The 26,652-nt window shown below is 36.7% G+C and overlaps 1 protein-coding gene across 4 annotated transcripts in view; it reads right to left on the bottom strand.

Annotated features, from left to right (window-relative positions):
• Positions 1 to 26,652, bottom strand: part of MYO1D (myosin ID) — a 359,991-nt gene that overhangs the window by 243,978 nt on the left and 89,361 nt on the right. For all 4 annotated transcript variants that reach the window (XR_004269745.1, XM_032280908.1, XM_032280909.1 and 1 more), the window contains exons 2-10: positions 22,009 to 22,217; positions 19,855 to 19,948; positions 17,528 to 17,693; positions 15,415 to 15,468; positions 13,669 to 13,764; positions 9,881 to 9,997; positions 7,740 to 7,943; positions 3,701 to 3,846; positions 3,509 to 3,623 (exon numbers count right to left, since the gene is read on the bottom strand). Coding sequence is in view for 3 of the 4 variants with exons in the window: in XM_032280908.1 (XP_032136799.1) it covers positions 3,509 to 3,623; positions 3,701 to 3,846; positions 7,740 to 7,943; positions 9,881 to 9,997; positions 13,669 to 13,764; positions 15,415 to 15,468; positions 17,528 to 17,693; positions 19,855 to 19,948; positions 22,009 to 22,217 (1,201 nt within the window). In the remaining variant the exon portion in view is untranslated. The remainder of the gene's footprint in view (positions 1 to 3,508; positions 3,624 to 3,700; positions 3,847 to 7,739; positions 7,944 to 9,880; positions 9,998 to 13,668; positions 13,765 to 15,414; positions 15,469 to 17,527; positions 17,694 to 19,854; positions 19,949 to 22,008; positions 22,218 to 26,652) is intronic.

The following is a 26,652-nucleotide window of genomic DNA, read 5'->3' as shown; positions in this document are numbered from 1 at the left end:
ACACACACACACACACACACACACACACACACACACACACACAGAGGTTTGTTGAAAAATCCTCTGCCACACCCACCTGTTTATTTTGATAGCCTACAATGCACCTATCACCACACACGGAGGGCACACACAGGCCCAACTCAGGCAAGCTGCACATCACAAAGAGGGGCAGTTTATTATCACACAGTTTAATAGTGTGTGTTGCTATGTCCCATCTTATGCAGGAGTTACCTAAACTGAGCATTGTCTCCATTACCTTCTGTAAGGTCTATACACTCATAATAGACCACTAAAGTGACTCATGTATTCCCATAACATGCTTTAAAATCCACGAATTTATGCCAGTTATTTGTACCTGGCTTTTAGCTCCATTTCTAGTCTTGCATGTTCTCTTCTGTATTTTATGGACTGAAACCTGCAAAGTGGGTAGTTTTTACTTTTTTAAAAATACTTCTCTGATTTGTCTAAATTAAAGCTTCTCAATTAGCGGGACTTTTGCCCACCAGGGAACATCTGCCAATGTCAGGAGACACTTCTAGTCAAAATGGGGTAGGGGTGCTACTGGCATTTGGTGAGTGGAGGCCAGAGATGCTGCTAAATATCCTACAATGTGAGAACAGCCTCCACAACAAAGAATTTCAGTAGTACAGAGGTGAAGCAGAGCAGGTCTAAATATTTACTTTCATTATGGGTATTTATTACATTTCTAATTAGGGAGAAAAATTATTTCCATCTTTGGAAAAAATCCTAAAAATACTCAAAAAGCAGGAGCTCTATATTAATAGCTGACATCTTAGCCTTTGGGACTATGAAACTAAAGACCAAGTCTTTTGTCCCAGGGACTAAAGCATGACCTTCCCTAAAATTCCAATTATATTATTAAAAGCTGTTGGTCTTTGCTGAAGATTCTGGTAACTTTTAGTTTATAAGTTTAATACGGCTTCAAACATCGCTTAAACCAGTGGTTTTCAAACTAAATTCTTCCAGCAACTTGGCATTCCCATGAGGTTTCCTAAGGGATACAGGGAGTCAGAAGAACTGTGATGGGGTAGCTTAGGGACATGAGGCTCTGGCCTCTCATTCCCACTACAAATACAACAGCTTTGTGCTTGAGTGTCAGGTTCTCAATAGCTAAAATGATTCGCAAACTATAGCATCAAAAGCTTGCAAAAGTGAATGTCTCAGAGAGATAACCAGATATTATGAACCTCCTGGTGGAAGTTCACACAGTCTATGAAATGGACTGTGGAAAAAAACGGAACCCGAATCCAGTCAAGACTCTAGATCTAACAGACAATACACAGGACATACAAGAAACAGAGAAACTTATTAAATGGCACCTGAGGAATGCAATTAGCAAAATCCAGACTGTGGGAATCTCCAGGGAACAAATGACTCATTCTCTTCAACACAAGGTTGCAAAGAGAGATCATTCTCTTCCACAAAAGATTGCAAAGAAAAAAAGAAAGATGAAGGAGAAAATCTACAGATATGCAAGAAACCTATCAATCAATCACAATGTAAGAAACTTATTTGGATCCAAATTCAAACTGCAAAATAACAACCAGAAGACAACTGAGGAAATATGAAATATGAATACTGACTGGATATTTTATGATATTAGGGAATTTTTGTTAATGTTTTAGATATGATAATGGTATTATGATTATGGTTTTTGTAAAACTCTATCTTTTAGAGAAATACATGGAAATATTTACTGAATAGGTATCCAATTGAATAGATGAAATAATGTGATATCTGAAATTTGCTTCAAAATAATCTGGGAGCAGGTGGGTATGGTACAGATGACATAAGACTGGCAATTTACTGGTAAGTGTTAAAGCTAGGTGTTGGGTATATAGGGCTTACTGTACAATAGTCTCTCTTTTTAATGTGTGTTTAAAATTTTCCATAATAAAAAATCTTTTAAAAAGAATCACTATATTTAGAAGTTTGGGGTTTTACCCAGAATAGAGATTTTAATCGTGAGGGGTTCTGGCACGTAGTAACTGTTATCTTGGGGTTAGCCTTCTGCTCCCTCTAGGACAAATATTTCTTGGTTTATTTAGCTAAAAGTTTTTACATTTCAGCATTCTTGATTCTTTTTGAGATGTTTGGAATAGTCTACCGCAATATTTACCCTGTTGCCAATTATGCCTGTGAAATTTGATATTCTGATTGTTAAAGGATATTTTTGACTAGTACCTTGGAATCACATCTGAATAACAAGTTTCATGATTAAATTTGCTTTTAAAAATCCAAACTTCAGTTATACTGTGTATTATTCAACAGATTCATTCTTAGAAAGCTTCATATAAACTTAATCAAATTGAATTACATTTTAATTGTATTATGAGAGTTCACTATTTAAATCAAACTATAGATAATTCTTATATAAAGTAATTCTTTGGTTTATTTGTAAATAGGTAAAATTTATGCCAATATACTTGAGCAACATTTTTATGATATTCTAATGTTTAACACATGATGGAAGGCAAAGATACAATTTAAGGCAGGAAAACTATTTTTTATATCATTGTCTCTTTATTTCAGAATGAGAGGAAACAGAAAATAGGAAGGTAGGAAGGAATACAAGTCATTTAAATAAAGTATTTCAAATAATTTTTTTTGCTGCTATTATGTTGGATAACAAAAAACAAATATTAGCTTTAATTCTCTGGCAAGAGGATGAATAATTTTATAAACTCAAACTATAGAAACTCAAAAGTTTTTGTGTTTTTCAAGTTTATTCTCAAAATTCCTTAAAAATACAAACTTATAAGAAAAATTACTACGTCTCATTTTCTATCATAAGCAGGAGGTCTAATCACAGGAAATTTAAAAACCAAACAAGTCATGACTTTTAGCTATGAACTCTGTGGTTTGCACCCTGAACCCATTATACTTTCCAGATATATCTTATCAGGTTAGTTTGCCTCCAACAAATACAAAAGTTCACAAAGATTCATGAGAGTAGAGGTGATGTTCGAAGTGTAATACATAAGAACGGAAGTGTAATACACAAGAATGCAATGGAGATGAAAGTAACACAAGTGTTTTAATGCATAGGTTTCAGAGAACATGAACAACATTAACAGAAGACAATAAAATACCATATAGTTTACAAAGTAGAAAAGGAGTAAAAGGGGAAGAAAAAATTAGATTCTGAAGCAAAGTTCAGCCAATTTAAGTTAAAGCTTAATTAAGTATGCTAAACTCTAGTAGACAGATATGAACCTCAAAGCCCATGCAGTATCAGCCATAAAGTGAAAACAAGTTTACTAGTTCTAACTCAGGATGTGCTGGGCACCAACACGGGAGTCTATCAAATTATAGCAATCCTACCTAAAAACCATGAATTTAATTGTATTTACATATTCCAAAAAGGAAAGCTAAGGTTCAGAGGTTTCAAATACCCACAAAAGATCAAGAAATACCTAAAATAAGATTTGACGTTATCAATACTATGTGAAACACATGAAGGCATTTCCTGTAAGCGTTCACTCACATGTTTCCAGGGGATCCCTTCCCGCTGATATTCCTCTTGTTCTTGCTTCAGGACCAGCTGAATAAATAGCTGTTGTAGTTTCTCATTGCAGTAATTGATGCAGAATTGTTCAAAACTACAAGAAAAAGAATAAATTAGGTTTCAACAAATAGATAACAAGCCACAGGGTTTTAAGTATCTTTTCCAATTTACCTGTTGTTGTCAAAGATTTCAAAGCCATAGATATCCAAGACACCAATAACAGTGTTTTTCCCATGGATTGTGGTGTCATAGTTCTTGACCTCAATAACATCATTGATGCGAGTCACAATCCAACAAAAAAGGCGCTCATATATTGCCTGCAAGGAAAATAGCATTGTAAATCCTTGCCCATTTGGGAATGAGTCCTCTGTTAGAATTTGTGATCAGTTTTAAATTCCTGTCCTACCTTTTCACTGTTTAGCATAGCCTCAGCAGAACAATTGAAAATGCAGACTGTCCATAAAACAACAACAAAAACTACATGATGTACGCAAAACTAAATAGCTTGTATTTTTAAAAGATTATTACTGGTCATAACACTAATTCCAATGACATTCTCCAGGCATGTTTCCCTGCCTGGGTGGATCAATACTTTGCCTGATCCCTTGAATAAGCCAGTTCACTGCTTTATTGTTAATTTAATCAACTATAAAGAGTTGAGAGCTAGTGAGTTAATATCTATGATCCACTAAAGCTAAATGATTTTTAAAAGTATAAATATTGATTTCTAATGCTAAACGGAGATCTGAGCCAAAGACCATGGGTTGAAATTCCTTGAGAATCAAGCACATCCAATGCACAAGAACACACACAACAAACCACACACGGACAAAGGTGCCACATGCTAACATACACTCACAACCTGATACACATGTGCTCTGCAATGTCAAATTGTTAGAAAACCTTCCAGCTACCCACTCTCTTCACCCATATCCATTATCCATTACCTCCATTCTTCACCTTCCCTTTACTCTTCAATACACTCCAGTCTCCACTTACATCCTATTACTCCATTGAAATAGCTCACCAAAGACTCACAGCATCTCTACATAGACACTTTTTTGCACCTCATATGGACATCTTGCTCTGTTGCTCGGCATCACTCAACCTAGGTTTCCACTGCCTTCTTGGAACACTCTTCTCTCTGGATTTGGGCTAACAATCCTAAATTTTACTCTTTGTTCACTGGATGTTCCTTTTTAGTGACCTTTGGTAGAGTCTCCTTCTCTACCTGACTTCTAAAAGTTAGAGTTCTTCCTGGTCCTCTTCTCTTTACCCTCTAGCACCTTCTAAATAATCTCATCCAGTATTAAATAATACAAATATTATATGACTCCTACAAGTATTATCCCAACACAGACCCAGAGAATAGTCTCTGAGCTCCTGACTCACAGAGTCTACCTGACTCTGACTCTTCAGTGTCTCACAGCCATCTCAAACTCAAAGGACTCCTGATCTTTCATCCTCTAACAACTTTTCCTATCCTTCTTTTAGCCACAAATAAATAGCATCACTTAGAAATTCACTCATTTATTCAACAAATATTTGAATATTTACTATATATAGTTTGTTAGAGATACAGGTCTAGGCAAACACAAACATGGTCTCAATCTCCAAGAAATTTAGGGAATAGAGTAAAGGAAAAAATTATTCTGTCTCTCTCATTCGCCCCTCACCTCACAGACACACATCCACACTAAAGGAGAGGTACATGGGATCTTAGAGGAATTTAATTTATGCAGTGCTCAGGGAGGCTAGGGAAGGCTTCTCTGGGAAAGGGATGCTTGACTTGAGATCAGAAGGTTGAGTAAGAGGTAACCAGGCAAGAGAGGAGAGAAGAGCAGTCCAAGAAGAGGGACCAGATGTATACAGGCCCTGTGACTGGAAGGAGAAAGGGATCAGGATAATCTGTGAGGACTGACAGAAGACTAATGGGATGAAGAAAGGGAGGGAGATATGGTATGAAATGAGGTGGGAGAGGCAGGCTGGAGCCAGACCATGTTAAAGTATTATCCTTGCTTTTCTCATTCCCCATGCAATAGGTCCTATTTTTTCAACATAGTCTATCTCAAATCCCTCTCCTCTCCCCATTTGTACTTCCACCTTTCCAGTCCAAGCTGCCCTCATCTCTTTCCTGGATTAAAAAAATATCCCCTTAATTGGCCTCTTTGCTTCCATTCTTACTCTAGCCTCCATAACATTCTCCATACTAAGGCCACAGTGATCATTTAAAAAATGCAAACTTGCCCGGTATGGTGGTTCATGCCTGCAATCCTAACATTTTGGGAGGCTGAGGTGGGCAGATCACCTGAGGTCAGGAGTTTGAGACCGGCCTGACCAACATGATGAGACCCTGTTTCTATTAAAAATACAAAAGCAGCCAGGCATGGTGGTGGGTGCCTGTAATCCCAGCTACTCAGGAGGTTGAGGCGGGAGAACTGCTTGAACCTGGGAGGTGGAGGTTGCAGTGAGCTAAGATTGCACCACTGCACTCTAGCCTGCACGATTCAGGAAAAAAAAAAAGCAAACTTGATGTCATTGCCCCTCCTTAAAATCTTCCCTATTGCTTTCCGCTGCACTTAGGAAAAGTTCATATTCTCCCAAGATTAAAAACCAAGCCTAAGACTTACAAGTGTAAACAATAAAATAGACAGCAATCTAATCAACCAGCAAAACAACAAGTTGGATGTGAGAAAATATAACACTTGCCACACAGACAATAAACAAAGGGTTAAAGTTCATGATATACTAAGAAGACTTGGAAATTGACAATAAAAAGAGAACAGCTCTGAAGAAAAATGTACAAAAGATATACTGAGGCAATTCTTAGACTATGTTTAAACACTCTACAAAAACATAATATGCTCAAATATACTAGTAATGAAATTAACAATGAAATATTACTGTGCAGCCATAAAATCAGTAAATTTAAAGTTTAAAATACGTATACAGTCAGGCACTGTGGCTCACACCTGTAATCTCAGAACTTTGGGGGGCCGATGCAGGTAGATTGCTGAGGTCAGAAGTTTGAGACCAGCATGGTCAACATGGTGAAACCTTGTCTCTACTAAAAATACAAAAAATTAGCTGTGCATGGTGGCACACTCCTGTAATCTCAGCTACTTGGGAGGCTGAGGCAGGAGAATCATTTGAACTGGGAAATGGAGGCTGCAGTGAGCTGAGATCATGCCACTGCACACCAGCCTGGATGACAGAGCAAGACTCCATCTCAAAACATAAAAATAAAATAAGTATACCCTTTGACCTGAGAATCTCACTCCTGGGAATCCATCCAATTGAAATAAAAGCACTACTGTGTAAACATAGATGTATAAAGTCATGCAGCATTGTTTGCAGTGGCAAAAAAGGGAAGCAAAGCGGACGATTTAAGAGGAAGATGGCTAAATGAATTGCGGTGCTATCACTGCAGGCTTGGTACACAGACTTGGAGGACGTTATGCTAAGTGAAATAAGCCAGGCACAAAAAGACAGATATTGTGTAATCTCACTTATATGGAATCTGAAAAAGTCAAACTCATAGAAGCAGAGAATAGAATGGTGATTATCAGAGGCTAGAGGAGGCAGGTGGATGGAGAAAGTGTGAGACGTTGGTCAAAGGGTAACATTTCAGATAGGAAGAATAATTTCTCATGATCCATTGCAAAGCATGGTGACTGTTGTTAATAACAATATTAATAATATTGTTTCAAATTGCTAAGAGTGGATTTTAAATGTTCTCACCACAAATAAATGATGAGGTAAGAGGTATGCTAATTAGCTTGATCTAATAATTCCACAATTTGTACATGTCCTGAAATATCCCATTGTACCCATAAACATATACAACTATTATCTGTCAATTAAAAATAAGTAAAACTTAAAAAAAAAAAGAATGGATCAGAGCTCAGTCAGTTGACTCTGGTGAAGCATTACTCAGTGAGAGAAGCAGCACAGGAGGCCATGAAAGGGGCCATGCACACGAGGCCCTCATGAGTGCCGCCCCCAGTCAGCTTCCACTCTTCTCAGGACCTTTTCTGGCAGTGATGCTTACATCTGGGAATTTTATTGAGACTTCGATGGCCCAAAAATATCATTATGGTTTCTAAAAGCCTTAACCCTCTTTTAAGAATGTCTGAATACATCCTCACAGGATTTCACTCAAACTGCAACTGCAGTCAACAAAGTGACAGAGGGTCGGTTATACTCTCACCTTGGCAAAGGCATCTCTGCCGTAGCTGGCCTCTTGTTCCGTGTGCTGCTTGTCGATGATGTCACGGCCTGTGGCCACAGTCCGGTAAAGAAGGGCTTTCTCAACCATGTCTGTCTTGGTGGAGAGCAATTCTGCTATGATAGATACTACTTTCCCATTCTCAATAAGAGGCGTGTCACCATCTACGACAAATTGTAAATTTCCCTGTATCAAAAGTGAAAAAAAAATAACACATTATGAGACATTATGTCAAGGATATATTTGCCAATGTAAAATGTAATCCAAGTGACCTTGTTTCTACCTATTTTCCTAAATACATTATACATCTCAACATATAAAAAGAATGTTTCATCTACTTTTTCTCCTTCTCCAGACAGTCATCTATCTTTTCACTTTCAGTGTATGTTTTTGATAGATAGAAGTCTTACATTTTTAAGTACTCAAATCTATGAATCTTTTGCCTTAGGTGTCTCTTTCTTTGGTGTCAGCTCAGACCATTCCTGCTCCAAAGGGTTTATGAGCATTTGATGTTTTCTTCTAATGCTTTTATAGTTTTTTTTCCTTAAACTTTTTAATCCATCCACAATTTATTTTGGTATATGATGTCAAGTAAGAATCTAACTTTATTTTTCACATGGTTAGTTGCTCCAACAGGATTTATTGAACAGTCTAGCTTTTTCTGATTTGAAATGTCACCTTTTTTTTGAGAAAGGGTCTGTCACCAAGGCTGGAATGCAGTGGTGCATCACAGCTCACTGCAGCCTCAATGTCCCAGGCTCAAGCGATCCTTCCACCCCAGCCCCTCTAAATAGCTGGGACTACAGATGCATGCCACCATGCTCAGCTAATTTTTGTATTTTTTTATAGATGGGGTTTTGCCATGCTGCCCAGGCTGGTCTTGAATTCCTGGGCTCAAGCAATCGGTTCACCTCAAATCTTCCAGAGTGCTGGGATTACAGGTGTGAGCAACCCTGTCCAGCTGAAATGTCACCTTTTTAATATGTTAAATTTCCTCAAGTATTTGAGTCTGTTTGTATTCCACTCATTCAATAAGCAATAAATACTTATTAACCATCTACCAAATGTCCAGCATATTAACCAATCAGTTGATTAATCTGTTGATCTGGTGCTGAGTATGTGCAAAAAGTTATAAAGTACTTTAGCTTTTACTATCATTTTAAGTTTGGTAGAACTTGTCATGTTTCCTCTCCTCCCTCACCCTATCCTACATGATGCTTCTTTCACATATTTTATTTGATCTTTTTCCAGGTAAATTCTAGAATCAATAGGTCAAGTTAAAAACAAAATAAAATTCCTGTTTGGATTCTGAAAGGGATTGCTACACTGTATTTAAAAACTAACTCAAACAGATGAGACAGTTTATAATACTAAAGTCTTCCTTGTCAGGAACATTTATTGTTTATATTGCTATATAACATTTTTCATATAGATCCTGCACATTCCCGATTCATTTAGAGTTAAATCTTGCTATATTAAGTGAAAGATAATTTTTATTCCAGATTTGAATCCATGCTGTCACTTACATTGTAAGAGTATATGTTCAGTGTATTTTAAATATCTCTAATTATATAAATGGCTACAAAACAAATCTGACAAACAGTCCTTCACATCCAAGTTCAGTGTGGTATAGTGGGCAACAAGTAGCCCATGAGTCTGCCAACGTGGTCTATGGTGTTGGCTCTGGGATCAGCTGGCTGTGCCTTTGAGGCAGTCACGCCACCCATCAGGGCCAGTTCCCAACCTGTAAAATGAGACGATCAAAAATCCAGTTCTGATAACCTATGATTCTGTGTTTCAAATGCCACTAGAAATTTTTACCACTAGTAGTCACATCACTGCTGAATTCTTTTATCCTTAAGATTAACCAGTTCAAAGTTTGACAATACCAGTAGGACAATTAACTGAAGTTGTAGCCTCCAACCCTATAGTGGCTTGGAAAATCCCTGATAATATTATAACATGATGGAAAGAACCACAGACACAGTAATTTCTTCAAAACATGTAGAAATTTTTCTCTGAATACTTTTTAAATCTACAAGGAAAACACAAAACAAAATCTTCTGAGAAAGCATCCTGTTCCCACCAGAAGACAATATATTCTGAGAGGTGTCCCTACTCACCAGGTGCAGAATAGCAGCCAAAATCTTATACACTGTTTGGATCTCCTCAGGTTTGAAGCCAATGACTTTCATGGCATCAGCAACAACTTTGAATTCGGCAGCATCATTGATAGAAGGCTGGGGATGAAAATGGGAAACTTGTCACAGACATTTCAGCATTAAAATTCAACAATTATAAAAATAAATTTAAATAATGCCAAGGTTTTGCCTTCATAGTAAATCACTTGAGGGGATGGTAAGTCTCCAGAGAAAATAAAAATCATTTCAGGAATGGCAACATAATTCAGCAGGTACAAAGCCCACTTGTGTGTAAATGCCATCACCTAAAAAAAAACACGGGCCCTTTTCTGGAACCTTCAGTGAGGGGGCAAGTCCTAAGCTGGCTCAGAGAAGCCAATCCCCAACTTCATGATCCGTGAAGGCAACAGCACGGGATGTGAGATCACAAATGGAAGTGCTGAATGTGGGAGCCTCCAAGATACATGCTTGGCTACTGTTGTTTGTGGCTCTTTGTTCCACAGTTGTCTTGTTTAGGTTGGCAATGACACTTCACTCTCGTATAATCAGGCGGTTTATTTCCCAGGTAAGAAAAGGCGGGCCCTCAAAAGCAAAAGAGTCAGCCTCCGTCATTCAGCAAGCTATTAAATAGTCTAGGACTATAACTTCATTCATTTACTCACTTGATAAGCGTTTGGTAAGTCAGCTATACTAACTGGTATAGGCAGGTCAAAGATGAAGCACCTGCCCTTAAAGAGCTGTGGCCATTACATTGGAAATACAAGTGTGTAAACAGAAATTCACAATAAAGCAATAGTAACTGTTTATATTAGTTTTACCACAGCAGCAGCCACAGAGGCCTGACCAATCCTTTCCTTGGTGAGTTTCTCCTCTTGTCTGGATATAGAGACCTGGCCTGATGCTCACTTGTTGAGGAAGGGCTCTGGAAGGGGACCTCTCTGCCTGGTAAGTACAAGTTCTTCTAGTGTGCAGGAGACAACCAGGCAAGCCCCTCCTCCTCCTAGATGTTTGTTTTTTGTTTTTACCCTGGGTAAGATACTTAACCTCATTGAACCTCAATTCCCTCACAAATAAAATGGGCATAATAACATATATTTTACAGGATGATTGTCAGGATTGAATGAGGATTTATATAAAGCACATCCCTAGTAGCAGCACATTAAAAAAAACCACTCAGCAGTATCAGATATTACTATGATTATAAACTGCAACCATGTAGAAATTGGAAAGTCACTGGATAAACAAAATCTAAATGTCCTACTGTGAGGAACTGTTGGCTGCTTACCTAACAGTCATCCTCTAACCCCATTTCTTTCTTGCCGATTGAACCTGGATTTGTTTACTCCTCTCTAAGTGTGAATGTCCTTTGTGACTGGCATCTACCTAGCCTTAAGCGGCAAACCTTCACTGGTCTAAACTCATCAGAGTGATCTTATTTCCCTTACAAATGATTGGTTAGCCACAGGCATGGGATGCTGTTCTGATCAATACAATATTTGGGAAAGTGTTTATGGGGGATGAGTGAAGTTGGGTTCTGGAGAGGTTTCCCTAGCTTATAAAAGGAAATGGGCCATGAACATCTCGTTCGCCTGTGACTCCTGGAACTTCTGATGGCGTTTTGTGACTGCAAGGAAAACCAGCCTAAGAGGACAAAGCTGTCCACTAAGTGTGGCAGAGTTGTAACCTGGGGAAACAGCCACATAAATACCTGGGTTCCTAACAACATTGTTAAGACATTAGTTAATTTCAGAATAAACTAATTCTGAAATTGTCCCATCTCAGGGTTTCTTGTTATGCTAGATAATTAAGTTTCTTATTGTTTTGGGAGACTTTTAATTGGGTCTCCTCTCACTTGCAACCCAAAATATCTTAACTGTATATAATTCCTGCATTTTAGGATTGGTTAAGATACAGACAGTCAATACTTTACAGTTATATTAATTATTATATTAGTTTATATTTGTTTGCATGGAAAGATAGAACAAAGGCAGGTTTAATCAGGATTTATTGAAAGATTCCACTTATAAATACAGACACAAACCATTATCAATAATCATCTCTGTATGGTAAGAGTTAGTTTTTGTTTCCTTTTGGTTTCTATTTTAGGTTTTGACTATGATCATTTATTACTTCTTTGTTTTTCTTAGGAAGAAAAAAAAAGCAGGGAAAGCAGAAATGGAAAATTTTTGATAAAAAGGGAATCTAAGCTAAATTTAACCTGGAAAAAAGGCTATTAATACTTGCTTTCTGTAGGGACTCTACATGACTTGGTCAAAAGTAACTTAGTCAATAAGACAATTTGATTGAAAAAAAAATTCCCAGTCACTGGCTTTCCAGGTGTTGACTTTACAGTTCTTTACACATCTTTAAGTGCCTCTGTCTAGTTCTCAGAGAATTGAAGTATTGCCCTCTACTGTTTTTTGTTTTTATTTTATTTTATTTTATTTTTTTTGAGATGGAGTTTCACTCTTGCTGCCCAGGCTGGAGTGCAGTGGCATGATCTGGGCTCACTACAACCTCCGTCTCCCAGGTTCAAGCTATTCTTCTGCCTCAGCCTCCCAAGTAGCTGGGATTACAGGTATGCGCCAACACGCCTGGCTAATTTTGTATTTTTAGTAGAGATAGGGTTTCTCCATGTTGGTCAGGCTGGTCTCCAACGCCCAACCTCAGGTGATCTGCCCGCCTTGGCCTCCCAAAGTGCTGGGATTAAGCCGTGAGCCACTGTGCCCTGTCTTTTGTTTTTAATTCATTTTCAGCCAAATATTCCTGGTCTCTGATGATTGTAAAAGTAAAGTTGTTGTAACCTAAATGTCAAATAATGGAAAATGAATTGCAAAAACTAAAATATCATTAATTTCTAGGCACAGCAATAAAAGTACAGCTGAACTAGTAATGCAGGTATAATTTGCTTTGATTAATAAATTTTTTTAAAGAAATGTCTCCCACATTTTAGATTTTTTTCCTTTACAGTTTCATTTCTTCCCTAACTATGAAAGCCATAAATTTTTTATTATAGAATTTTTTTAAATAAGGAAAAACAGAATACAAATATCCATAATCTCACCCATCCAGAATAAATAATACTGTGATCTATATCCTACCATATTTTATTCTATACATTCATATACCTTCCCTCCTACAAAATAGGATAATAGTGTAATTATTATCAACAAACTATCATTAGAATGTTGTAAAATTACTAGCAGAAAATGAATCAGAAATAAAAGAGCAAGAATATGCCTGTATATAAGTGTATGCAAGTGCTTGCATGCAAGAAAAGGGAAAAAATGGGAAAAACTTGAAAGCTGAATAGAAATGCCTCAAGGGGCACAAAACTATTTCTAGGGTACATCAAAATTAATATTTGAACAAACGGTGAATGTGGAATCAAAGTGCATTTTAATTTTGTTTTACTAACTTGCCTTTGGCCAAGTCATACAAAATCTTCTTAGGAGGCAGACTTCCTAGTCCTATCAATATTTTTATAGTGTCAATAGGACTAGGGATAGGATTAGAAATTAAAATAAAAGACTGAACATAGAAAAAACTTCTTTCCTGTCAGATGGTGATAAAATACCAGAATTGATTTTAAGCAAAGTTGCTGATTCAAAAATGCACTGAATCTCTGTCAAGAATTTAAAAAATAAAACAGAATAAAGGAGACATTTATTTGCCTAAAGGCAGCAGGCTCGACCAGATAATTATTGAATATCTCTTCTGATTCTTTGATTGATTTTTTATCTGAGCAATTTCAAAGAGGAAATTCTCACCTTTAACTGAGCTCCCACGTGTATATAGTTGTACGATGAAAGGGATTTCTGGAGATGTAGGGAGCGTAGTATCTGCTCTGAACCTCCTTGGAGTAGCTGAAAAACATTTAGTTAGAAATAAGTTGGCCAGACATACATTGAACAAAACATTAACTTAGTGTACTCTGGCTTTTATTCGTTTTCTGGGCTTAGCTCACGTATGTCTTCCTTTCTAGCTTTGAAGAAGTTTTTTTGTTTTTGTTTTTTTTAAAACCTTGAAGGTAAAGCGTTCAATGTCATCAGTTACAGAGAATGTTATGCAATCATAAAGAAAATTACTTTGAAAATGTCTCATCACATTCACAATATAACTGGCATAAAATGTTCTTGCTTTAAATGCCGTCATTTGTAAAACAGGATCCTATGCTCTGTGGTGGCCACTTGCTTAGCAGCCTCATTATAGACAGGATATAGTTCTGTGTCAGAATTTAGAAAAAGACAATATCGCTACAGAAGTAAGAAGCATCAGCAGACAGTCATATGCTGAATCACACTGGAAATAAACAGTTTTTCCTCATCAGTCTGTACCTCTCAGGACAGGAGGACAGCCGGGGAACCATGACCATAGTGTTGGATAATGATAAATTTTAATAGTTTCACCCAAGTGGGAAAAACACTGGGAAAAAGTTACAGGTTACTGAAATAAAACAGAACTCTTTTATATTTGGTAGAAAAATAGCTTATTTAAAACATGGCAAATTGCCAGCAGAATCATAAATACAATATTTATAGTGCTTTTATATAGATATGTCTGTGGAAAGTATTATGTTTAAATTCTCTAAATTAAACTGTATACTTTTGTTTACTTAAAAAGTCTACTTATCAGATTTTAAAAATTGATTTTTAAACCAAATATACCAAAACTTATATATACAAATGAGTACTGTCTATTAAAGCAGTTACCTATTCAACTGAATCACATTCAATTATGTTGTCATTGTTCAGTTACTTTCAGAGACAGCTTACACATGGAAATCAATCTTACCAATTTATAGTTTTACTTCTTAAAAATCCAAAACAATATTGCCTAATTTGGTCCCCCACCTTATTTGTTAGCCTTGATTTATATTACCTTGGGCTTTAAAAAATTACATTAATATATCATACTTGTTCGCTGAGTGTAAAGACTTGCCAACAGGAGGGCTATTTAAAAGATTTTGCTTTAGAATCTAAAAGCACTCTTCAAAAGAAATACACAAATTTTTTTCTAAACTTGATGGATTAAAGAAACTAATTCTCCCTTGAAGTTATAAATCTAGATTGTTTTTTAAAAGTAATCATACTGCTTTATAGTCTATATGAGTGAAACAAACTTAATTTATATTCCCTTCTCTGAATATTTGCTTCCCAAATATGGAAACAACAGCTTCATTCCAAATACAACAAAAATTAATTTAACCTTTAGAAGGTACCATTTCAAAAGCTTTCACAGTCATTAAAGTGTTATCTACACTGCAAGAAAATATGGGTGATCCTCACCCAAGGCAGTCATCTGGTTGGGTAAGCCCCTACCAGCTGGGTGGAATAGTCATGCTTGTCCAATCTCTTAAGCACATAAGGCAGGGTGTGTGGTGCACGCATGCATGATGTACTGCGGGACCAATGGAGGGTGAGGAACGCATAGGATGGGGGAAAGCTCAAGACACAAATACTTATTTCCTGCACAACTGAGCTAATGATCAATTATCTGTGTAACAGATTACTAACCTGGTAGAAAGAATGAAAGCTTCGTTCTCCTGGCTGTTGCACAATCACTCGAGACTAAGAAAAAACACATTAAAATGGTTAGCCGAAAATGTGCCTCTAAAATAAAACAGTAGCCAATTTCTTAGGGAAACTTATATCTACAGAGCATTTAAAAATCCTAAAGACCTCAAGGATTGTATGCTCATCTAAGAATAGCTCTTCTCTATGGGCTTTCCCCTGCAATTCTTTGATAATTCTTTTTATTGCTTAAAATAGAGGTCCCTAAAACTTTCTGAAGAATGAAGCTATTTTGATTTTTTTAACTTGGAGCCTAAAGATAGAATTTGGTGGTTGGGGGTGGGGTAAGGATTAGAAGTGGGGAGAAGAGGAAGGAATGCTTAGGGAGGAATATTCTCAACATTCCTTTTCCCAGGGTCTGCTGGCATTTCAAAGAGCAATGCCTTTTATCCTGTAATAAAAGTCAGCTGAGCAAGATCAATCCATAGGGACCTCTGCCTTAGATGATTCCAAAAATACTGCTATTAGGAGAGGGTTCAAAATATGAGTTCATTCAAAGGGACCCTTTTGATTGAATATGTATTATACATAACGTGAATCCATGAAACATTTTGGAAAAAAGACTGATAATACCTGGCATTTCCTGTCCTTTTTCTTTTTCTTTTCTTTTTTTTTTTTTTTTGAAACAATTTTATACTTGTTGCCCAGGAGTACAATGGCACAGTCTTGGCTCACCGAAACCTCTGCCTCCCCTGTTCAAGTGATTTTCCTGCCTCAGCCTTCTGAGTAGCTGGGATTACAGGCATGAGCCACCACACCTGGCTAATTTTGTATTTTTAGTAGAGACAGGGTTTCTCCATGTTGGTCAGGCTGCTCTCAAACTCCCAACCTCAGGTGATCTGCCCGCCTCAGCCTCCCAAAAGATTAGAAGTGGGGAGAAGAGGAAGGAATGCATAGGGAGGAATATTCTCAACAATCTGGGATTATAGGCATGAGACACTGTGCCCAGCCTCCTGTCCTTTTTCGACTGATTCTGATAATAGATTTATTTCCTTAACAGTCTGACTTCAATAGCAAACAAAAATAAAGAGTATACTGTATTAAACGGCCATAAAGGATGCTATGGCCTAATTGGGATAGGAATTAACTGAGAAGCCTGTCAGCTTAGACGGGTGCAAATTCAGGGTGGAGACCTAATTTTGTAAAGGACAAAGTTAACTGTAAAAATGAACTCTATGTATTCTCTTGCAGTCATGCCCACTGATAATCAAGATTAGTTAAGACACAACTGGCTGGGTGCAGCAGCCCATGCCTGTAATCCCAGCACTTTGGGAGGCTGAGGCAGGAGGGCTGCTTGAGCCTAAGATTTGAGACCAGCCTGGGCAACACAGATGACCCCATCTCTACAAAATAAAAAAAAAATCAGCTGGGTGTGGTGACCCATGCCTGTGGTCCCAGCTACTCAGGAGGCTGAGGTGGGAGGATTGCTTGAGCCCAGGAAGTTGAGGCTGCAGTGAGCTATGTTCACGCTACTGCACTCCAGCCTGGGTAGCAGAGTGAGACCATGTCTCAAAAAACACAAAACAAAACCAGACATAACCTCTCTCGTGGTCCCAAGAAGAAAGTTTTAATTGGAATCCCCTAGAAATTGGGCCTATTTTTAAGTTTTTACTGACCAAATACAGTTTGATTCATAATTAGGATGTAAGATCACAAAATACATATATGTTACTACAAAACAATGAACAAACAGAAACTAGGAGAAAATTTTAATACATAAAATGTATAGAAGATAGTGATGTATAAAAAGACTAGAACTGATTAGTCTTAGATTGATTTTTGGTTGAAATTACCCAAAAGTTGGCAAACAACTCATACCTGTGCCCCCATCCATTCACATGCATACCTAAATCTATGTACAAAATCCCCAACTTTTTCCAACTTGATATTGTAAGTAGTAAGAATAGAAGACAAAAGGAGACTATCTTATCATAAAAAGCTAATCAAGAAGGGAGAATAGGATTTAAAGCTATTTTGACTTAATAAAATAAATTCTATAATTTGTTTAAACATTCAGCACTTACAACATTACCCTCAGAAATTAAGCACATTTTACCTTTTCTAGCAAGTAGTTATTGATATGTCCACCAATAGGGTCACCCTTGAAGTCAAAGTTAATATCCATGTATTTTCCAAACCTGCTTGAGTTGTCATTACGATTGGTTTTGGCATTTCCAAAAGCTTCCAAAACACAGTTGGACTTAAGCAACATATTCTTCACTCTTTAACACGGATAAATGAAAGTCATTATAAAAACTTACAGAGACTAGAATTTTTTAAAACATGGACTTTGCTAAAACACATACAAATATTTATGCAAACATGCTGATTCCAGCATTGTTTGCAATATCAAAAAAACCCAAAAACTTAAATGTCCGCCAATAGGGATAAAAATAAAGTTTTGTTTCCCAAGGTAGTGAAATATTATAGAGGTGCTAAGAAGAATGATGTACATCAATATGTACTCACATGAAAATGTCCAGCATATAGTAACAAATATAAAATCAAGTTGTCAAATAACATGCATTGCAGGATCCCTGTGTGTGTATGTGTGTGCACACACACGTGTGTGTGTATGTGTATGCGTATGTGTGTGTGCAAGCACATGTGTCAGTAAATGCTTAAAAATCTGGAGGGATCAGCGCACCTTACTAAGGTTTTCTAGGCAGGAGGCTGATGGGGTGGGCAAGGTAGGATTCCAGGGAATCTTTACACCTCCAATTTAATTCTGTAATTGTTGTTTTTCCTTTTATAAACGTATATCTTTTATTTACATAAAGAAAATTTTTTAAAAAGATGTGTTCTGAAAAGAGAATAGGTGATACAGAAAATGATATAATTTTTAAGGCACTTGCTTATGAAACCTGGAATTGCGAAATTTTATTGTACTTAGTTATACATCATAAGTTTAATCTTTACTAGTTCAGAAATTGCTCATTATTTTGTTCGAAGCTGTATGGAATTTCTCCCTTGTACCAGTCATTTAATGCATTCTTTATTCAATGAATGCTAACTTTCTCTAGAGCAGTCCCTCCCAATGGATACATTTTTGACTTCACGCTAGAAGTTATCCTTATTTTATCCTTATTTTTATTCCACTGATAGAATTCCTCTTATACAGGCATACCTGCAGAAATAACTTCGACCTCTGACATACCTTGATGTAGCAGACCTACTGTTACTCCCACTAATACTGGAGAATTCAACCTTATCACCTCATAAATGAAGGCATATTTTAAAAATATACGTGTGTGGGGAAATGGCTTGTGATATGTTTGTGAAAGACTAGTAAATTTATACATGCCTTACTCTGCTACAGTAGATGTAAAATTAATTTATTTCTCATCTAGTTGTTCTCCTGAGCTCCTAAGGAAATTAAGAAAACTCACACATATCCTTGTCCTTGTCAAACTAGATTGTAAAATCAGAGTAAGAAGCAGGGATATGTTACAGTTAGGAAAAATGCCTCTCCTGACCCAGCAATGTAGCTCAATATGATGAAAAGAAGAAAGGCCACGTGGGGCAGTGGAGTGTAACTTCTCTTCTTTCATATCAGCCCAGTATCCTTTCTTCCTATTCATAAAACTGAAGATTGTGATGTGTACATGAGGTGGGACTCTTTACTAAATTAGTACTGAGCTTCAAAGTAGCCAATGAGGAAAATAGTTTCTCTCTTCAAAAAGGCTGTACCACATAAGAAAGTTGAGTCTTGTTGCTTTATAGCTATCATTCATTCAGCCCTTAAGTATTTGTTAAGCAAATACTATGGGCCAGCTGCTCCCCTAAATGCTGGGCCCCAAAATGTAAAGACCAGGTTTATTACTCATCTTCCTGTGAGCAGCAGGACAGTATGGCATAAAATCCTTTCAGAAACTGAATCCTGTTCAGAAATTCCATTGTCAGTGGGTTCTGAATGTTGTAATGATGATGGGAAGGCATGAGTCTGCTTAGTCTGCCTTCCAGGGTCCCACTTCTCTCAGAATACAGTTTTTTAAAAACCCTGATGTAGTGAAAAGAGCAAGGAACCTGTGAGAGCTGGAACAATAAAACCTACCAGTGTAAATTATAATAGCTCTGCTGACCACATTTAAGTCAGCAGTAATAAACCAGGATGGGAACGTTTTCAGCTGTTTCAGGGTAATGATTTTTTTGGTCTCATAATTAGGTAAAGCTTACCATAATAGTATTTTTCTATTAAAAACAGATCTAGAAATAGAGACATTGAAGTAAAAGTATAGAAACAACATGCACTTAAGAGAATCAAAGTAGCTTAATCATCAAAAAATGTTCAACCCATAGGTATTAGAGTTTAGGCCTAGCCAAGTCCTCTAGAGAAAACGGAGTGCCAAGAAGAATCCCTCCCCATTATTAGAGCGCCCTTACCTTTCAACCTCTGCTCTCTGACTGGGGTTGGTGATGGCCGCAATATACTGCATAATGTACTTACTGGCTTCCGTTTTACCAGCTCCACTTTCCCCTAGGGGGAAAAATTGTTCAGGGCTTAAAGTAATAATTAAAACCAAAAGTAAGCTAATTTTTAATAGAATAATCTAAGAATCTGATACTAGTTAAACATTTAAAATCCCTCACGTTGCACTCTTTCATTTCTTTGCTTTTTTATTTCATCCTGCCTTAATATGGTTAGTGGTTCTAACAAACCTGTATATGATGAAGAAAATAAAACTATTATAAAACTAAAATAATAAGTAGACTACAAATAAAAATTTACTTAGAAAAAAGTACCAATGTAGTAAACTAACACTAAAGTTTTAGTACTTGGCAGGGACTCATAAGTCTAGTGGAAAAGAAATAAGGTAGTGATTCAAATAGTGGTCACAACTAAATTCACAGAACCTCGTTTTCTACAGCAGAATTTCTTTTAATCTTAAAGAGGACAAAATAATTCTCTAAAAAAATTAAAATTAGAGTAATTTTAGTTAAAAAACAAAAGAGCAAGCTCCAGACAGAAGGAATCATAGAAAAAGCATGACAACTGGGATAATGGCTGGGATACAGGGAAAGAGGAATCAATTTCAAATTATCTATCAAAAATTTTAAATGCTTACATCTTCTGACTCAAAAATTCCACTGGTAGAAATTTCTCCTAAGGAAATACTAAAAAATACTAACATAACCAAATAATAATAATGTTCAAAGGTTTTGAAATATTTCTATAGACTATACTGTAAGTTGTGGCTAAAAATCTGGAAATCATATATCCATCAGTAGATAACTGGATAAAGTATGATTCAATTATTTAAATGGAACACTACACTATGGTTAAAAAGAATGCACCAGCTCTACAGAAACACCAATGAAAAGATATTTACTATATATTATTGAATGGAAAAATGAGTTATTTTTTCCATAATGAGAATTATTTTTTCCAAAATGAGATTTTTTTCATTTTTTCCAAAATGAGAGTTATTTCCATAATTCCATAATTATATATTTATAATATGGTTACATATGCAATTGTGATTATATGTGTTTGCACATGCAGAGAAAATGTATAAAAGGATAAACATTAAACTATTAACAGCTGTTACTGTTGGAATCTTGGAATCTTGGGAAGATTAAGGCACTCAAGGGGAAGAAACATTTTGCTTTTACTCCACACACTCATATAATTGTTTTTATTCTCCTCTTTAAAACCCAGCAGTATTGTTTTCATAATTTGTTTTAATAAAACAGAGTCCTAGGATATAATTTTCTAACTCCAACACTAAGTTACTTAACTCCTCTGACCTTTAGTATTCTTATCCATAAAGTAGAAAAATAACTGTTCTACATACCAGAGAGTTGTTTAACTAACCAAAATAGAATAACGATTATAGGAGTGTTTCTAAAAGCATAAAACCACCAGTGCAAATGTGAGGTATTATTAGCACCTGAAGAAATTCCCACAGTTCGGGAGAGGCCATTCTGGGTCAGTGGACAGATATTTTTCCTGTCCCCATTTCACTACACAGAGTCCTTGAAGGGCTCAGCTTAACGTAGATAGTTTGGCTCCAGTTCTTAGGCATGGAAGGTCTGCAGCCTAACTCATGCCTATCTCCCTCCTTGCTGGGGTTTATAAAGCTCAGTCCCCCAGCTCTGAAAGCTTATTTCTGGCCCCCACGCCTCTGTAGGTCCCTCAACACTAGCTCCCGAGCACTAGTCTGATTTTGAGCTCATTCTTCATTTTCGCACCCTCAGCATTTCATTGTCTTGGTTTCATTTTGTTATTTAATGTTGTTACATTTTATCCACTACTTTTATGTGTTTGAGATGGAAACATTTTCCATGTCAGCTCAATCTAACAAACTGGCCAGAAGTCATCCAAGTGTAATATGTATTTGTAAACGAACCAAGACTAGAGCATGATTAGAAATGATACAAAAAACTTAGTATTTAACGTTCATTACTTTTCTCTCTCCTATAGAATTGCTCAGCCTTCTACCTTTAAAAAAGATTTAATCAATTGTTCAGATTCTTGAGTATCAGATAAATTAAACACATTTTGACTTTGGAAATAGAGGGGACCCCTCCAATTACCTGATATCACAATACAAGTGTCTTTTGATCGCCTCTTCATAGCCTTGTAAGCAGCATCCGCAATAGCAAAAAGGTGAGGCGGTCTCTCATATAGCTCACGGCCTTTATACTGCTCAATCGTGTCTCTTCCATAGATGTTCAACGACTTGTAAGGGTTCACAGAAACGACGACTTCCCCAATGAACGTATAGATGCGCCCTTTTTCAAATCTGTACAGAAGCAAAAGAAAAGGAATACATAGAAATGGTTATATGGTGGTTATACAAAAATGCTATATCTGTCCTGTGAGTCTCTTACTTCCAAGCAAGTCCAAATATCCCAGGAATAATTTCTGAACTGACATTTCATTGGTTCTGAGTTAACTTATAGACAGGATGTTTGAGGCTGTGCCCTTTCAGATGCCATTGGTAGAAAAGACCAGTAGGGGTTAAAAGCCAGGCAAGAAGGAAGAATTTAACTTGTTGGGGCTGGGAATTTCCTGTTTCCAAAATACAGAAGGGTAAGAAGATGAAAAAGTTAAAGAGCTGAAAACAATCTCAGAGCTCTAGGAGGAAAAGAAATAGAAGTTAAAGAAGATCTTGAAATCCACTTAGATTTTCAATTATTAAGAGGACTGTCATATACATTTATTTTTTTCTCGCTTTTGGACCTCACTAAAATGCTAGTAAATGAATATAAACAGTAAAATCCAAAACAGAGAGAATGGCAGAGGAGACACTTCTGGTATAAATCAAATTTATTTTTTTATGACTGCCTGAAGTTCCATGGTGTAGATATATCATTATTTATCCAATGATTCCTGTTCCTTCCTGCTGCTATGAATAATGCTGCAGAAAACACTCTTGGTACATAATCTTACAGATTACTGCTTTTACTTCTGCGGGATAGATTCTCAGGAATGGGACAGCTGGTTGAAAGGCATATGTATTTTTAAGTTATAGATAATATGATTCCACCTTTTCCCCATAAAATAAGAGTTAAAAATCTAATCATATATGTATTTATAATCTGTACATAGATGTATTTTATAAATGACTACACAAGCATATAAAAATGTGGAAGAATACATGTTATATTTTATGCATCATTTTATACACACAGTAGGGTAATGTGGAAGGAGAGAAATAAAGAAGGCCATATGGGGTGAGAAGAGGCCACAGGACAGAAAAAAGAAAGAGAATAAAGCTCAAGTAGGTACCATATGATTGCAATTGTGTAACTTTATGTGTCTATCTTACAAAAAAAATTTTTTAAATATAAAATGTAGAAAACCCATATACATCCACTATTTTACACAGCAATCCATACATAGAAACATATGTGACCCAGAACTTCAAAGTTTCCACACAACAAATGGTTGCCACCAACATGTTCTACCAGCTGAGAGGTACCGGTAGACATCTCTCTCACATCCAAGAACCGATGAAAGGCATGCCCCGATGGGAAAATGCTGGTTCACAGACAGCATGTCTCTAAGCATGCTTGCTTCAAGGCCGGTGGGGCAGGAGAAATAACTAAGCACTTGGGACCAAAATACAAGAACCTTAAATTTCCTTTAAGCTGGAATGAAGGCTGTAGGGTATAATTAGAAATTGAAACAAACAGATGTTGATAATGTCAATAATAAATTCAAACCAAGATTTTATCAAGTATTTAGAGTGTTTTAAGAGTTATTAACTACTTCAAGGTTTTTGGTGCATTTTTCTACTATGGGTTTTCTATGCATCCTCTCAACTGTTAGGAAGTTTACATGGCAGCTAAAAGCACGGATTTGGAGTCCTCTACAGGTTCAAGCCTCCCCTTTCAAGTAGCTGGGATTACAAGTGTGCATCATCAAGCCCAGCTAATTTTGTATTTTTGGTGGAGACAGAGTTTTACCATGTTCCCCAGGCTGGTGTCGAATTCCCAGCCTCAAGTAATCCACCTGCCGCGTGCGGTGGCTCACGCCTGTAATTCCAGCATTCTGGGAGGCCAAGGCAGGTGGATTACTTGAGGCTGAGGTAGGAGGATTGCTTGAGCCTGGGAGGCAGAGGTTGCAGTGAGGCAAAATTGCACCACTGCATTGCAGCCTGGGCGACAGAGTGAGACTCTGTCTTAAAAATAAATAAATAAAAAGGATCCAATTTCCTGACTCAGTTGTCAGTCAACTACAAGTCACAAGCAAAATGTCTACATAACACCTGTTCAAAGAATCATGAAAATGATAAGAAGTTAAGATTCACCACATAAGTTTTTCTGGCGTAATCTGCAAATTTGCCGTACATGCCCAAGTATCTCCAAGGAAAAGAATCAAAAGGGCATGATTCTTTAGTTTTCAAGATGCACTGTCTAAACAGAAAAAAAAAAAAATGAAGAAAATGAGCAGAAGGATATCAGAAAAAAAACCACCATTTCATAAGCCTGGAACTCTGCAACTAAGAGACACAGCAAATAATGTGTGAAATTAGAATACTGTTGTAAGATACCAGGTTTGTCCAATAATGTACCTTCTTTCTCAGTGGATAATTTTTAGAGCAACTAATACACCATTATGCTCTAAAATCATATTTTATTACAAATAAAATATTTTCCATTAAACCTTTAGGCACCATGTTTGTAAAATACAACTAAAGTGCATGTATAAAATCATTTAGCAGCTTGGCATAGTAGCCTGTGCCTGTAGACCCAGCTATTTGGATGCTGAGGCAGAAGTATCACTTGAACCCAGGAGTCTGGGTCCAGCCTGGGCAACACAGTAAGATCTCATGTCTTAAAATAATTGAATGCATGACTATTAACTCAAAGATAGTGGCAAATATCAACAGAATATGATATTAAATACAATGCTTCAGCAATTCACAAAGTGTTAGAAGGTCGTTTTACTTGAAATTTTAAGTTCAGTTATCAAATAAAAAACTTTCAATTTGGTTGGGTCTTAAAATCACCACTAGATGGTGCCAGTATACACCTTAACAGCAACTCAAATTCAATTTGCTTTGGAAAGTGGTAGGGTATGAAGTAAGCACTAAGGTGATAGTCACCTAGGGTGTTTGCCTCCAGGAGGAACTACGGTAATTATCCTAGATGACAAAGAGGGTGTTATCTCTTAAAAGAGACTAAGGAAGGTGCTCCCATGACCTCTGTGTTTGCGCAAACCTTTTACGACAAACTTTTATAATTCATTCTTCAAATATTTATTCAGTATCTACTTTGTGCCAGATACTGGGTCTAATTCCAGGATTTAAAAAAGGAGAACAGGAAAGCATTGTAAATAAATAACAACAATATAGTATGATCAGTAAGGTAATAAAAGCCTGCACTATAGTGACAAAGATTAATCAATCATTTTCAATGAGGAACACTAAGAGTAACACATAAACTCAATAGCAGAGCATACAGGTTATGGCCTCCAGGTTTCTCTTAACTTCTCTCTACCAACAACACTTCCACCCACCAAAACCTCCCCACCACTTCTCCCTGTCTCTGTTACTCTTGTTCTCATTAATGAGCTATTTACAGTTCCCAAGAGCGCCATGCCTTCATGGTTTTGCCCACGGAGTTCATTCCGCCTCAAGTACCTTTTCCTGGTTCCTTCTTCCCCATGTGCTTGCCAGATTCCTTCTCTTTCTTCAAAAACCTAAGCACTGGTTCCTCTATGAAGTCACTCTTGATACTCTTCCTCCAACACTGGTTTTAAGGTCTTTGCTCTGTTAACTGTTTCTGTTTTTTTTCCTTGTTAGAACTTCCTAAATGGTTAACATAGCTTAATAACAATTGATTTTTTAAACTTAAGAAGTTTAAAAAGTATATATTTTCACTGGCTTCTAAGTGAAACAAAGTTCTAAAAAGATTTGAATTACTGAGTAGTAACGGAGAAAATATAAAGGTATAATAATGCTATCAGAAAACAATAGTTCATTGTACAAGAATTCTGAAACATTTACTTTTTTTTTTTAAAGTAGCCTTGTAAATTTGCACATGCCACTTATATACAAGACCATCTATAGTAGGAAGTCAAGATGAAAGCAGCTCCTTCAGATCAGTCACCGGCAGATGACATGCACAACCCCATAGAAGAGTCTAAGACATGCGGGGAGAGGTGGGGTATGGAGAAGAGGAGGGTGGTTGGCCCAGTCAGAGTAGAAAGCTGCATTAAGGAATGCTGGAGAACAGGTGGAAATATATACGGGGTCAGATCTGATATGATATGAAAGTCAGGCTGAGGGAGTTTACATTTGAGGGAGTTTACATTTGATGTGACTGGAAACAAGGAATCAGTGACTTTTCTAGTTAAAGACATCAATAAGGTGCCCAGTGAGGGGAATGATAGGAGAAATGAGGACAGAGAAATTGGAGTTGTTTCACAGGGAAACTGGGCAGAATCTTAAAACTTACTGAACATAAGGGACAACAATATATTTAACTTTGAGCTAGGCAGAAAAGAAAAAGGAATTTATGATGACTATATCTCAAATATACTCTTGAAGCTTCTAAGTTAGATTCACCCACTAACAGAATTCAGTGTTATCCTTGGTTGACTTCTTGAAATATATGGAACCAATTATAACCAGTAGGGAAATTCTCTGTGAATGGTTTACTAGGTATGGTATTACTAAAATCTTATTCATAAGTATTATTCATTTACTTCATGAGGAACATACACTT

Source organism: Sapajus apella, unplaced genomic scaffold (assembly GCF_009761245.1).
Source record: "Sapajus apella isolate SASKATOON/1434 unplaced genomic scaffold, GSC_monkey_1.0 scaffold12, whole genome shotgun sequence".
Classification (NCBI taxonomy): Eukaryota; Metazoa; Chordata; class Mammalia; order Primates; family Cebidae; genus Sapajus; species Sapajus apella.
Note: the sequence above shows the minus strand (reverse complement) of the source record. Positions and strands in the feature narration are given on the sequence as shown.